Source organism: Channa argus, chromosome 14 (assembly GCF_033026475.1).
Source record: "Channa argus isolate prfri chromosome 14, Channa argus male v1.0, whole genome shotgun sequence".
NCBI classification, from domain to species: Eukaryota; Metazoa; Chordata; class Actinopteri; order Anabantiformes; family Channidae; genus Channa; species Channa argus.
The window spans coordinates 21,516,547-21,530,610 of record NC_090210.1 but is presented as its reverse complement, the minus strand read 5'-3'; the positions used below and the strand labels follow the sequence as shown (position 1 = coordinate 21,530,610).

Sequence of the window (14,064 nt, the reverse complement as noted above, 5' to 3'; positions counted from 1 at the left end):
AGTGACACAGATTTTATTGATTTTATGTATTTGATTTTTTGTATTTGTAAAGCTGATTGGGGTTAAACATTCATGTTTATTTGTCCAATCACATTTTTTTGATTATTTTTTTTAAAAGTATATTTGTGTTGTGTTTTGTTTTATGGCTTCAGAACCCATATTGCTACATCATTAACATTGTGGCTATGGAATTTGATGTGCAGGAGAAACACCTGTTTACCTCATATTAGACAGTAAAAATATTCCTGGTTGCTGATATTCTTGAACCTCAACAATTCAGTGCAACTGCCTCACATCTATACATCTCTTCATCAGCTTCAGCTTCTTCTTCAGACAAGTGCATCTGCAAACTGATTTTCATTTGTTCTGAAAAAACAAATCACAAAGAAATAACCCAGCAGACAGCAGGCACAAAATGATGCTCATGCTTTTTTATTAAAACGCTTCACTCAATGAAACGGCAATCGACACAGCAGGGAACAGATGTCGCCTTTAAAGTGTCATTTTGGAAGAAAATATCCGATTCATTCCAGGATACATTGGTGACTTATGCCAACCTTCCTCCTCATGTCCCAGTTTTAAATTTAAACCTAGTTCTGACATTAAGGTAACTTATATGTATATAGTACAGTGGAAAAACAATGAACAGATACAGTAAGTGCCATCACAACTGAGTATCACATTTCCAACACTGGAAACAAGTGTCGTCAATGAAAAGGAGAGAAAAAACATTTGTACAACATTAACGCCATCAAAAGCTTATCTAAAGGTTGATTCATAGAATAAAAAGACATATGAAGTCACTTGTCTTTGAAAAGTTTCTCCTTTGTTTTGCAGCAAATCCAGTATTAACAAAAAATCATCAACACTGACTTATTTCAAAGGTGCATTAAAGGACTTTACATCTGTGTGTGTCCATCTTATGTGGGAGTCCTAAATTCACTCTCTTTACCAAGATGTGAAAAACATATCTGACCTTTATTTTTTAGCAATAAAGCCAATGAGTTTACAGCTACAAGCAAAGTGCTTCACATTAGTCTCTTGATCCTTTATTAATATAAAAAATATTTCTAAGTGCAGCTTGAAATGCAAAGTAATGCAAAGCCGTGTAGTACTGGTAACATAGACCGGTTTTTGTTCATTGACGATTCATTGAAATATTCCTGAATCGTCACATTTGGTACAAATTTGGCACTTTGAAGTGAATAAAAACACGTTAGACTAATGGGAAACTTTAAACAGAAGGAGTGAGATCTGACTTTTAAAGGTCCGGGCACACCAGCATTTGAAGCAGCCAATTTCTGTCCATTTCAGTAGAAGTGCTGCCGTCGTTACGGTTTAAGCCTAATTTACACACACAATTAGCTACGACAGCAAATGCTGCTCACACGGTGATACATGTGCATGATTTTGCTTTGGATGGTTTAAGCACATTTTCCTTTCCTACACACTTCTGTAACATTTCAGAAGTTTGACTTGTAATGGAGCATTTTTGACTGTAACATTACTTCCATCACCACTGCACATTAGCACCCACACTAATACATTTGCTAAGTGACAGTTAATAACTGAAGCTAGGTAGCTACGAGTTTGTAACGTCTTATTGAATAAGCTCAGAGAACATGTTTTCGGGTTAGTAACACATTAGCGGTCGGCTCACAGACTACGTTGATTCACAGAAGCCGTCTTTTTTCGGATGTGACTGGACCTTAACACTTCATGTTACAGGTCTCGTGTTGTGTTCATGTCATATGAGAACGAGAGTAATGTATGCTGCATATATTGCAGCATACATTACTGCATATTTTAAAGCCTTTAGAAAAACTGCAGTTTCCGTCGTAATTTTAAAATCATTACCTTTAACATCTGTTTGTGCAAACATTATTCACCAGTTGGAAGCTGGTAATTCCCGTATGACATAAACGCAGCACGACTGGTCAAAGCTTTGAACTGAATTCAGACAATCAGTCTCATGAAGAACCAAAGTCAATACTTCATTTTTTTTCACAAAAGCACATAAAAACATTAACATTTCACAGAGAAAGAGTTGAACTGTGCTGTCGATGAAAACGAAGCGCAGCTCATCTCTTCATTTTTTCAGATATGCTACCAGCCTTGGCGTAGTTTGAGGCCCAAATGTGATTGAGTTCTAAAAACGTTATAAGGTCCGAACCTTATAAAGCTGTACAGTACATGATTTTCTTTACATTTCTTTAGCCCCAGCTTCCTGCCACACTTCTTGTCCTGATGAAAACATTTATTCCTATTGTGCTGTTACTGTTATGATAGAGGAGATCAATCCAACACCCCAGGCTGTGTGACTGGTTTCAGTTTTCTTGTTCGAGACAAAATAATTTTTTCTTTTATTGCGGCTTGAAAGACACAATGATTTAGCACAGTTTATAGTTGAGTGTCTTGGATTTTCTTGAGTTTTTGCTCCCTCAGAAAACCTGACTTATACACGAGCGGTCAGTAGATCGCTGCCTCCAAGAAAACGGGATTACAACAATTAATTTAACCGATCGCACACAGAAAAATATCATAACAGGCATCTTTTTTTTTTGGAATATTTTTTTTTTAAACGCCACTAAGTCCAGCATTTTAAAAAAGAAATCCTGAAATCCTGGAGGGACTGATAAATGATGGTGTTATTCGATGACGGCGAATTCCTCGTAAAACCATTCTAACGTTCCTGACAGATGTTCTTAGCTTTCAGAAGCCGATAAGAGGTCAGCGTCTGAGACCAGAACCCCCTTTTTCTCCGTTCGTCTTCCGTTTGTTTTCCAATAATTGCAGATTATTTCGTTAAATTGCTTCCTACCGAGAAGCTTAGCAGCCAGTGAGAACATGTTAACGTGTTACAAAATGAGTTTTCTCTGATTGGTTCTTGACACAGGAACCACCACCATGCAGGTTAAACCATCATCTCTTTTTAACCCTGCAGCAGGTCTGATTATTGTGTCAGCCGCATTTTTAGTCTTTATTCTAACCCTCGATAATCCCTGTGTGATTCTGCATTTCTGCACTGCTGGATGATAGAAAGGCACTTAACAGCTGACGAGGTTCACCACAAAACGCTGCATAGAACAACTCTGTACCTGAAAATGATCCTTTAATATCCAAAATACACAAGATCGCTAGATTCTTTGTATTTCCACCTACTGCCAAAGTGGCACGTAGCCTTAAAAAAGAACTTTAATAGTCTTTTTATTGCTTATACGTCTGGTTTACTCAGACGTGCTTCAATTTGAACAATAAAGAATAAAAATGTCAGATTAAGCCTGGAGAACAGCTGCATCCACCACTGAAGTCAATGGTTAGATTGCTTTTACGATCAGTGAGGTTGGATTATGTGAAGCCAACTCTTTTTAAGCATAAAATTATACCTAGTGCAGCTTTATCAGTATCGCGAACAACCATATGATTATTATTATTTTTATCATTATTATTATTTGTGTGCTGTTTTCTGTAAGTTATTTCATTCGGGAACAAAGCTCATCATTCAGTTTCCTCAGGAAAGAAATGGCACTTTCGCTTTCTGCAGTTAAAAATTTGTTTTACGTATTTCTTTTTTAGAAAAAGTGGCAGCTGATGTCTTGAACAGAAGTGTGGCTCTGCTTGTTTTTTGGGTTTTTATGGAGTTTTTTTTTGCTGTTGGATGTAAATTTATGGTTTCTACAGACACACGGTCTGATATTTGCTCACTTTGGAAACCCCCCAAAAAAGCCAAGTTCAACCACGAACGATAGAAGATACACATTTCAAAAATACATTAGATACATCTGGAGATTCAATATTAGATAAAGATATTGTTATGTTGCTAACTACAATAACTTGTGTCACCACGTTAATGAGCTCCTTCGGCTTTTTAACAGAAACGCGCTGTCTGTTTCAGCTTTCACACCCTGGAAGAGGTTCATGTTAAATCTGATCCCTTTTGTCTTTTTCCCGGAGACAAAACATTTCCAACCATCTCCCGACTGTCCAGCTGCACATTGAGCGGTCATCATATTTTATAGGCTCGTGATTAAACATAAAAAAATGTGCCTGTTTCAATTCAATTTCAATCATTATAAACCTGCAGCCCTTCACTTTGGTACATAAGACACATTTAGATACATTTCCATTCATAAAGTGAGATTTCTTTGTTATGCAGTCGAAGCATCGAACAGCCTTTGCTGTTAAAGGTTTTCCAGAGCTCAGTACAACTTGGTCCATTAAGTGCAACCTACATGCAAACAGTGAAATGTAAAACCGTCCCATCAGACCTTTTTCCTTCGGCTGCTCTTCCAGTCTTGCATTGTTTACACTGGAGACCACCCTGTCATTTGTTTTACTCATTTCTTGATGTGATATCCTGCAAAAAAAAAGAAGAATTTCAAACTGTTTAGTAATTTATTTCCATGAGATTAAACGAGTGTGTTTTCAGACTCGCCTCTGTCTTTGCCCGTCTCCACTCGCCCATCGGTCCCGACTTTGTCACGACTGAAAGAGACCGCACCAAGAGAAATGTTTTCTAATTCTCTTATTTTTTTTTCATTTTTCAAAGCTGATCCTATCATTTCTGGAATAACATTACAAATGCTGCAGTGTCGATTTTCAAAATCCTTAATATTTCACCACTTTCATTTCAAAAAGTTACAAATGATTAATTACAACTATTTTACTTGCCTCTAAATTTCATCGCCAAGATCATCATATTTAACTAAAACAAGATAAGCGTGATAAATGAAAAAGTGAAGTCCTACTAGATGCAAAACAAAAACCTTTATAATAGGTTCGAGTATCACTCTGAAACTTTCACAATATAACAGAATATTTCACCAGCAGATTTAGAACGTTGACCATGTATTAGTCTAATGTTATTTTATACTTACCCATAAATGTTGTAATCATCATGAACACTGTTGACGTTACAGTCGTGCTCCACCACAAACACCTGCGGCAAAGATATAAAGTGAGATTTTAGAAATAATAAAATGTCATGTCAAGACATTTTAAATAAAAGAATAGTGCTTATTCTATTTCAAATCTATTTGTGACTGTGTTGATTTAAAACAAACAGTTTTTTCATGAATGATAAAAGCCTAAACACTGGCAGACCCGAAGTTATTGTGTTTGATGAAGTGATTGGCAGAGTTGAAATGACAACGGCAGAGACAGGAGCTTTACCCTGAGCACAGAGCCATGAAGAGGAAGACGGTGAAGAGAAAAAGAACAAAAGCTTTTCCCGTTAAACCTGAAACAAAAACACATGTCAGAGAAAGAGCAGACTTCTGAACGTCAGTAACATTTATCTATTCTGTCTATTTGGATGAGGAAGATTTGGTGAAATCACAAATGTTTCTTGATTTATTAGCCTTCAAAGAGTTTTAAATGAGACATTGCATTGAGGACATAGAAAAAACCCCAAACAGATCTAATCATGTTCAGTTTTGTTCTTGGGACTGCTGTGATTTGACCATATGTTTCCACGGGATGTAGTTCTACACTTTAAAAAAGAAAGATCTGAGAAAGCACCTCTCAAACAGCATTCACATTGTTTTAGGACACTCTTAAATTATTACAGTAGTCGTAACGCTGCAGCTCACCTGTGGGCTCAGGTGAGGCCTGGCAGCAGTAGGTGTTGGCGAAGAAAACGGAGGGAGGCGGGACTTCTGAGAGTCCGCCCAGCGACTGCGTGAACTGCTCTTTAGATTGACAGATGTCAGAGCAAATCTCCTCCTGGATGAGCAGCTTCGAGCCAGGGGACACTTTGTCCGGAGGGGGAGGGATTTCTGTGGGATCTGAAACACAGAAAATCGGTACATTTTTTTAATTGACTCATTTTCTGAAAATGTAAACTATTTTATTTTGAGGTTTTTCCCTCTACTCATCAGTCTAAGTAACCTTCATTCATGTGAGCTGTTTTTATGTCAAAGGTCTTAAAGAAATCTTTACACTCCCTGATTCATCTGAGACCAGCATCATATCAGATCCATACTGAACTTAAACCTCCAGCTGTTACTCACTGTAAATAAAGCTGTGGCTGTCATCCAGTTCAGTGTTGCCGCAGTCAAACCAGGAGGACTTGTCAAGTGGGGTCGGGGTCTTGGCCCAGTCCTGATCCTGTTCGTATTCTGTGTCTACACCCTTGTTCTTGTCTTTGTCCAGGTTCTGGTTCTGTGCCGTCCCAAACACACCTCTGAAGACTTTCTCGTCCAGCCAGGTCTGGCAGCTCTCCCTCACGTTGCTCAGCAGACGAGCCAGCGTCCCGCGAGGCCTCCGTCTGCGCCGGAAAACCCTAAGAAGTGTTCAAGTTCATTAAAAATCCTCCCGATGCTCGTGTCAGGTTTCTGTGTGTTTTAGCTGAGCTCTGTGGTTTTTTTCTGAAAGTCTCACTTGTGTATTATTTTTTGTTCAGTAATAGCCGGGTCATAGTTATTAAGTAAGTTATAAGTACAATTATTATCAATGTCTGTTAAGACAGTTGCTGGAGAGCTGGAGAACCGTCACGTAATGAAAAAACACTCTTCTCGTGTTATTTATACATTTCCGAATAATGCACAGTTCTCCCAGCAACTGTGGCAGGTAACATCATGCTCCGACTCCTGAAAGCAGCCGATGTCAGACGTGAAAAATGTACAGCTTTTACACTTGCTCAACATGTTTTGATAGCCAGCTCTCTGATTGGCTGCTGGGAATTACCTCATTGCTTGAAGAAGAGGTAGGGTCTCTGGATGTTTGTGTGTGTGTGTGTGTGTGTGTCTGTGTGTGTGTTGCTCATGTAGTTTCCTGCCTTTTACTGCTGAGACCCAAAGCTTGAATTGAATTTAAATCAGCCAGTAGACAGCAAAGTTTCTAACCTGTGACCCTTTAAAATTAAGCACTGCAAAGTCTCCTTCTGTGTAGCTCTCACCTGACCGGGTTCTCCTTGTAGGACATGTTAGCTTTGCAGGAAGTCAGCGACACGTTTCCATCCTCGTCCCAGGAGAAACTGTCCTCTGTGACGGTGTAGTATCCGTTGGTGAGGAGGCGCGGCGAGCGGCGGCAGCAGCAGGGGTCATCACCATTCACAGACGAGTAGCAGACGTATGAGGAGTCAGGAGAGAGGAGAGACAGGTCCAGGCTGTGGGACACAGACAGTTTAGCAAAACAGTCACTGATCTAGAATGTACTGCACGAAAAACAGGTGAAAAATAATCTTTAGTTTGAGGCAGGAAACTTTTAAAACTTGATCAAATCCCTTTCCTGCAGAATTCTGCCCAGGTCTGCAGCTGAGACCCAGACGTGCTCTGTACTCATTTCTTTAAGTCTGACTGACCCAAAGCCGGATACTGCTTTATTTCATCAGTTACTTTGCTAGGTCACATTGTATGCAACCCATGACCACACAAACAAAAAGGTTTTTTGGACACTTAGATGTGCGTGTGCGTGTGTGTGTGTATATACATATATATATATATATATATATATATATATATAAAAGTAGCAATACATTGTGTTAAAATACTGATGGTAAATGTTAAATGCAATTTCACATCATCAAAACTGCCTTGAGTTGTCTGTCATTAAAGGTCAAGTCTGATCTACTCACAAAACAATTTAATTTACACAGATTTTGTTGTGTAGCGGCAGCAGCCGCAGAAAACCAATGATTTCTTCTTGAAAGGGTAAAAGGAGCAGAGGAGTTTACCTCTGACAGGAGTGATTGGACCGCAGCCTCTGCTTTATCGGTGAACCTGAAACACAGACATATATTGGAAAAGATTATGAGACCTCCCTCCCTCTCATATGAAACAGGTTTGGCGTGTGTTGTTCTGAGAGCTTTCTAAATAAAGACCACTTCTATCAGTTTGAAGAGCCGGAGAACATTCCTAAGGTCGGCTCACACTGCAAATGGACTCTCTGGAACAAAGTCGATATAATGCTAATAAACAGCGGACAAAGACTGTGACACACAGAACACATTCACTCATCAACAAAATGGAGAAGGCAAAAAATTGTTTCACAGAGTTTACTGCTCTGTAAGGCTTTCGAATTGCTAATATTTGATATTGTTTCTATCTCTGCTAATGATCACGCAACTTTAGAACTGTCTCAACATATATTGACTACTGTATATATTAATGAATTAAATAGAAAACCCTGTGGAAACAAGTGTCATCCACATGTTTGGATAAGTCGTGCAGGAAAGCTTCAGGGGTTTTGGTTTCTGGGTGATATTCTTCCTGTTAATGATGCGCATGTGTTGATGTTGCTGACGTACTTGTAACGGCTCCAGAGAAGAACAGGGCCATGTTGGTCCTCTGTCGGTCTGTGAAGGACATCAGACACCCAACATAAGCCAATGACAAACAGGCAGTTGATAGCTCTTGCAATCACCTGTGTAAAACATATTTAAAAACTGCACAATAAAAATGATAAAATTGACATTAATAATACAATCTAAATAGTAATATCAATAGTAAATTTTTACAAATAAATTTGCATAAATGTTATAGTGTACTACTTGTACTTCTGTACTTTTTACTTAAGTACTTAATGTTTTGTACATAATTTGATAACTGTTTTTATAGTTACAATATTTACTGTAAATAATTGTAAATAACAGGTGGGTCTCATGTTATTCCATAGTTTTGTCCAACAAGTCTCACATGCAGAGTCAAACAAACATGTTGGTGAATCGTACGTCTAGACTCCGCTAATCTGTCTGTGGCTCTTGTGCTCCAAGTCTATTAAACATGGACATGAAGACAATAGCCCAGCACGCACATTGTAATGGTTTCAAAGGGTCAGTAACTTCCTGAAACAACCGGTCAGTTTAATTAGATCAAACAGCAACAAATGGTGGCACTACGGTGACGGATTAATCCACAGTTGTTCTCCAGTGGGATTGATTCAATCGAAGAACATGGAACCGGGAGGGTATTTTTTGTTTGTTTTGTTGCTTTTTTTGTCGACAACAATGGAGCTCTATGCCACAGAGGATTGAGATACATCATCCTTTGATGCACAGGTCTCGTTGGACACATTCTGTCTTGGTTTTGATCTGCACGACAGATTTTGACATGAAGTCTATAAAATAAAACCCACCAGGAGAAAGAAAGTCCGGCAGCCAGGAATAAAACTTCCCTGCAAACTGCCTTTCCAGTAACTTCAGTTCTGTTAATGCCTGCAGAGCTTATCAGAAGAATTCTCCTGTCTAGTCTGAGCGCTCAAGGGATTAACTGCACTAAGAGTCTACGGGCTAACAAATCCCATCCACTCTGGTCAGTCCACAAAAATAGTGCAGGATATTTATACAGGCACCCACCCATCAGAAGGTATTTAAACCGTACCTCGAAATTGCTCCTGAGCTTTACCTTGGGTTTTCAGCAGAATGTTCAGAATGTTCTCTCACATCCTGTGGGGACGAAACAGCAGCAGCAGCCTGAGAAAAAATGCAGAGGAAAGAAAAACAGAGGGGCTGTGACACTGAGCTCACGTTTCCTGTTAACTCTGTCTCGGCCGGAGGAACTTTGATTCCGACGGACACACTGAGACTGAACTGTTTGTTTATTTGCCGTCTTGTGAGGAAAGATGCAGTGAACACATCAAACATACACGATGAAACATATGTACTCATAATCACAGGTTTTGGTAAAATATGGTACATACTGTAGTTTATTGAGTTTTTGAACTTAAAGGAAATTGACAGTGTCATTGCGCAAATTGTCACATGAGGAGAGATTAAATATGTGAGACTCTTCGCTTTTATGCAAACCTCCGTGACTTCACATGCAAAGGAAATCAGATGACAGTCAGATGGGAAGTCAGACACATGTTTACATTCTCTACTGTCTCCTAGGTAACAGCATATCAGCGTCCCCTAACCATTTCAAATAGATGAACTGCACATAGGCATGTTCCTTATAATAAGCCCAATTGCCATATTTCAATACATTTCGATCAACGCAGATTAATGTGAAGGTGCTGGTTTAACTGTCAAGTTCTTCAAAATATGTTTGATAATAATCCCAGTCTCATTTTCACTTTAATTTACAGCTCAGTAATAGCAGGTCAAAACTGGGATAATACTCACAAAATAACAAGGCTGTATGGGGGTAATAATGTGTTAGGGGTTATTTGTGTCTGTAATAGTGAGGTAGCAGGGTTATGTTGATAATAAATATAATAATATAATGTTATACAACTAATAAGTATTAAATACGTAAGCAATAGAGTAAGCAATAGAAACATTTTGGTAATAGGCCAAAAACACGATGTGGAAACTAAAGACCAAAAGTTACAGTAATAACCCAAAGACCTGTAACTACGCCTGGTAGTTTGTGTGTAATAACTATGAATGAGAGCTGTAAAATGCATAACTCCCCCTTTCTACCGAAATTTCATGGAAACATGTGGATTGATAAAGTTGGGCAACGTGACAGCTCCATCGGACGTGAATTCTTTTACGTGAATAATTCCGTTAAAGCAGTGCGACACATGTACGAACATCCGTGTTTCTCCCTGAATGTCCGCTCACTTTCTATTACGCTCTGTTCCACTGAATAACGAGTGAACAGATAAAATGGGTCAGTGATTCTTAGTTGGGGGAACACAGAGACTGTCTGTGGTGCAGTGAATGCTAGAAAGAGGAGGAGGTAGGGGCGGGGGGGGGGGATTCCTTTCTTATGTTCCTGGGCATCAACCGAAAAATTTTAAAAACACAGAACACTCCGAAGCTCTGATAGTGCCAACCCGAGGCTGGAAAGAGCAAACATAAAGTTAAAGATGTAGTTTGTCCTGAGTGAGGTTCTGCAAAAGACATCAGGAAGAAAATTTTAAGATTCTTAACCAAATCTGTTTTTCTGCAAAACCCATTTTTCACTGGCGAAAGGAGAGTGACATCCAGACATATGGGAATCGGATGGGGGTGCTGCTTTAGGAGAGATCAAGTGGTGCCACGTATCTTTAAGATGTGGCCTTTGGGGACTAAGAAGGAACAACTTGATCAAAATGCTGTTTCAAAGTAGTGAATAATTAGTCTCTTTCCAGGATATTTCCTTAACTAAACATCTACACTGAAGAATAGGTGGGATCGTGTCTGAACAGACTGACAGACCAGGCGTGATAAAGAGGGAAGAACAACATGGCATTAGAGAAACTGAGTGAACAGCTGACGTCTGATCAGTTCTGTGCTATTTGAAAAATGGAACTCGGCTTTTCTTAATAATACTCTAATAGTAATACTACAATACTGCTACTACTAATATATCAGTGGCTTTCAGCTTGGTCCTACAGGGGTCACCACAGCGGAACATGATTTGTCATGGGGTTTTTTTTTTAATCCGGGCTCAGGCACCAGAGTGGCCCTTGATGGTTAGGCGGTGCCACACCTCCGATCCTGCAGCCTTCTGTATCTCAATACCACTATTAGTAGTACTACTACTATTAATAACAATAGTAACTATATTAAAAATAACAATCATAATCACAGACATGATAATTATAATAATAATAATGTGAACAAATTCTTTCTTATTGAAACATTTCAGTTTCTGAATATTTGTTGATGCTGAATTACCTGACGTAAAAAAAGAACAACAAAAACGCATTTTCCACATTGACAAATGTCTGTAAATAGAATTTCTCCTCTGTCACCATTTGCTTTTATCATTTACCATACACATTATTATTTTTTGACAAAAAAGCTAAACATGCATTGTAACTTGTAGCTTTCTAAATATAACCGTATGGGTTTTGTTAATAGAACAAAACAACATATGAAGGCAAAAGAGATAGTTATCATTTTCTCCAACTGAATATTTACGCTAAGTCACATTGATAAATCAAAACAGATTTGTTCCTCCCAGCACTTTCAATGGCCTTATTCATTTACATCCCCCCTGTATGTACATGTTGGACCCTTCCCATCCCGTGTTTCCCAGCATGCCTTGCAGCTGCAGCAGACCGTTCTCTGATGGAGCTGCTGATGTTGGAGGAAAATGCGTAGCAGGAAACACAAAGTTGGAAGGAACCATTTCACCAGCAGCAGATCCAGCATCACCAACACAGTCACCCTCTACTACACCTGCCTAAGCTGCGTATTTTAGACTATACTATAATTATTAGAGTAGTTTTATAAGCTTTCGTTTAGCCTTTCTGAAGTTTTGCCTTTTTTATTATCGGCTACAATATTTAGCCTGTTCTGACTATAAAGCGCTCACAATGTCAGTGTATTATTTTTGGACTGTACCTTTAAATACAGTTCCACTAGTATTACATTGCTTAAGAAGCTCAGAAGTGTATTAATATAGTTTTCCCATGATTTGAAGTGTCTTTTGTTACCTTCTACTCGTTCATTGTTCTTTGTGGGTTTGAATATACGCTGACCTTTGTGCTCCCAGGACACTTTTATTTATTAGAAACTTTTAAACTTTTATAATATTCTGAGAAGGTTCCTGATTGTCGTGCTAAAGCTACTCAAAGGCAAATTTATCTATTTCCCTTTCATTTTCAGGAATATTTTTCATACAGTTTCACCGTGTGAGCTAATCAATATTCTATTACATATTTATATCATATTATGTTTTCGTAATAAACTTAAAACAAGGAAATTGGGGAATTATGTTAGCATCTTTCTAAAAATATTATGTTCCCGAAAAAAAAGTGCTGCTCTCGACAGCGCGGTATGAAATAAATTGAAAATAAAGATACGATCAGCAGAATCTACAGCACATCGAGAAAAACAAAGAACAAACATAACGGGACCGATGTGAACTCACCCGGTTCCTCCACGTTCGCCTACCGGAAGTGTAACAATTTAAAAAATACAAAAAGATTCCCGTCCAGATAAACCGTTTGTCCTCCTCTTCTTTTCCTGAACTTGTGAGTCTCAATCTTTGGATAAAACCACCCAGCAGTCTGAAGCTCGGGTCCCCGCAGCTGTCACTGGACTCGCCCACACACAGGAAGCAGTCGTCCGTCTGTCAAATTAAAACCAACCAATGCAGGTTCCCCATCAATGTTTCAAAGTAAAAGCACGATAAACAATTCCTCTTCTAACGAGTGTCAGCTATTAAATATACCAAAACAATGTATTTAGACAATTCTCAATGGTTTATTTTATACAAAGGGCACTGGTATAGTCCATAGAGTTATTTTTAATATAAAACATAAAGTTCACTAACTGAAGACCACGGACTGTACATTTAAAATCTATGCTAAATCCACATTATATATTTTCAAATTCATTCAAATATGTTTTAATTTATAGATTCTGTCTCCATTTCGGGTTTTACATATTGTACACATTTGTATTTACCTTGCTGCTGGTCAGCCAAATGGGAGAGTTGATGTAAGACTCCATACTGGGATCGAATGAAATATAATACACAAATTGAATTAATAAGGAAAACACGAAGCAAATAAATGTGCAGAAAACGTCTTCCCCCTTTAAAGCAAACGGGAAAGAGGAAAACATTCAGTAGCAAAACTTTCATGGTGCAACCTTTTATTTTGAAGCAATAGCAGCAGCACTTCACTTCCTTGACAACGCTGCAGATAAAAGTCCCCCAGAATCCCCACAAATCAAGAATATTCTAATTTGAGTTCTTTCGCTTTATGCAACTCTGATTTAGTTACGGGTACTTTTTATGTTAAAAGCCATTAATGCAGATATGTACATTTACAAAAAGTATATAAAATTTCGTGACAATACTCCTAATCTGCCTGTGTGCTAGAGACATCTAGTGGTCAGATGAAATGACCACGTATGGAAGAGCTGTGCAACGCAATTATTTGTAATGATTTGTAGCTACAGTAAAAGGCAGAAACACACATCACTGACCTACAGGAAAATTAGTTTGCGGTAAAGTCAACTTTTATAATATTGTCATAGAAATGTGTATCTTCTTTGCGATTCCCATGCTGATACTTTTCTCGTTTGAACTTAAATGAGACCCTTAAAACTCCAATTGGCTCTTTTCATCAGCTTCTTGTATCGTCATACTTTGGTGTAGAAACTTACTTTAAAATTTAAATGAATGCAGGGACTTTCAACTTTTTGTCTTTAAATCAGCTTCTGTCTCCTTTATATTT

General features: G+C 38.4%; 1 protein-coding gene across 11 annotated transcripts; it reads right to left on the bottom strand.

Moving 5' to 3' along the window:
• Positions 1 to 416: 416 nt before the first annotated feature.
• tmem71 (transmembrane protein 71) lies at positions 417 to 12,830 on the bottom strand. 11 transcript variants are annotated; one of them, XR_010916474.1, is made up of 10 exons: positions 8,249 to 8,294; positions 7,676 to 7,721; positions 6,899 to 7,108; positions 6,012 to 6,283; positions 5,592 to 5,786; positions 5,173 to 5,239; positions 4,878 to 4,939; positions 4,672 to 4,705; positions 4,436 to 4,485; positions 417 to 4,357 (listed from the first exon to the last, which is right to left on the bottom strand). XR_010916474.1 is itself a non-coding variant. In XM_067529186.1 (10 exons), exons 3-10 carry the CDS (start codon positions 8,277 to 8,279, stop codon positions 4,388 to 4,390), a joined length of 981 nt encoding a protein of 326 aa, XP_067385287.1. In that variant the 5' UTR covers positions 8,280 to 8,296; positions 9,321 to 9,412; positions 12,750 to 12,830; the 3' UTR covers positions 417 to 4,387. The 11 variants fall into 11 exon arrangements, 8 of the variants coding, with proteins under 8 accessions (XP_067385287.1, XP_067385286.1, XP_067385284.1 ...); XM_067529186.1 differs by lacking the exon at positions 4,672 to 4,705 and adding exons at positions 9,321 to 9,412; positions 12,750 to 12,830 and having other exon boundaries at positions 417 to 4,485; positions 8,249 to 8,296; XM_067529185.1 differs by lacking the exon at positions 4,672 to 4,705 and adding exons at positions 9,345 to 9,412; positions 12,750 to 12,823 and having other exon boundaries at positions 417 to 4,485; positions 8,249 to 8,296.
• Positions 12,831 to 14,064: the final 1,234 nt, after the last annotated feature.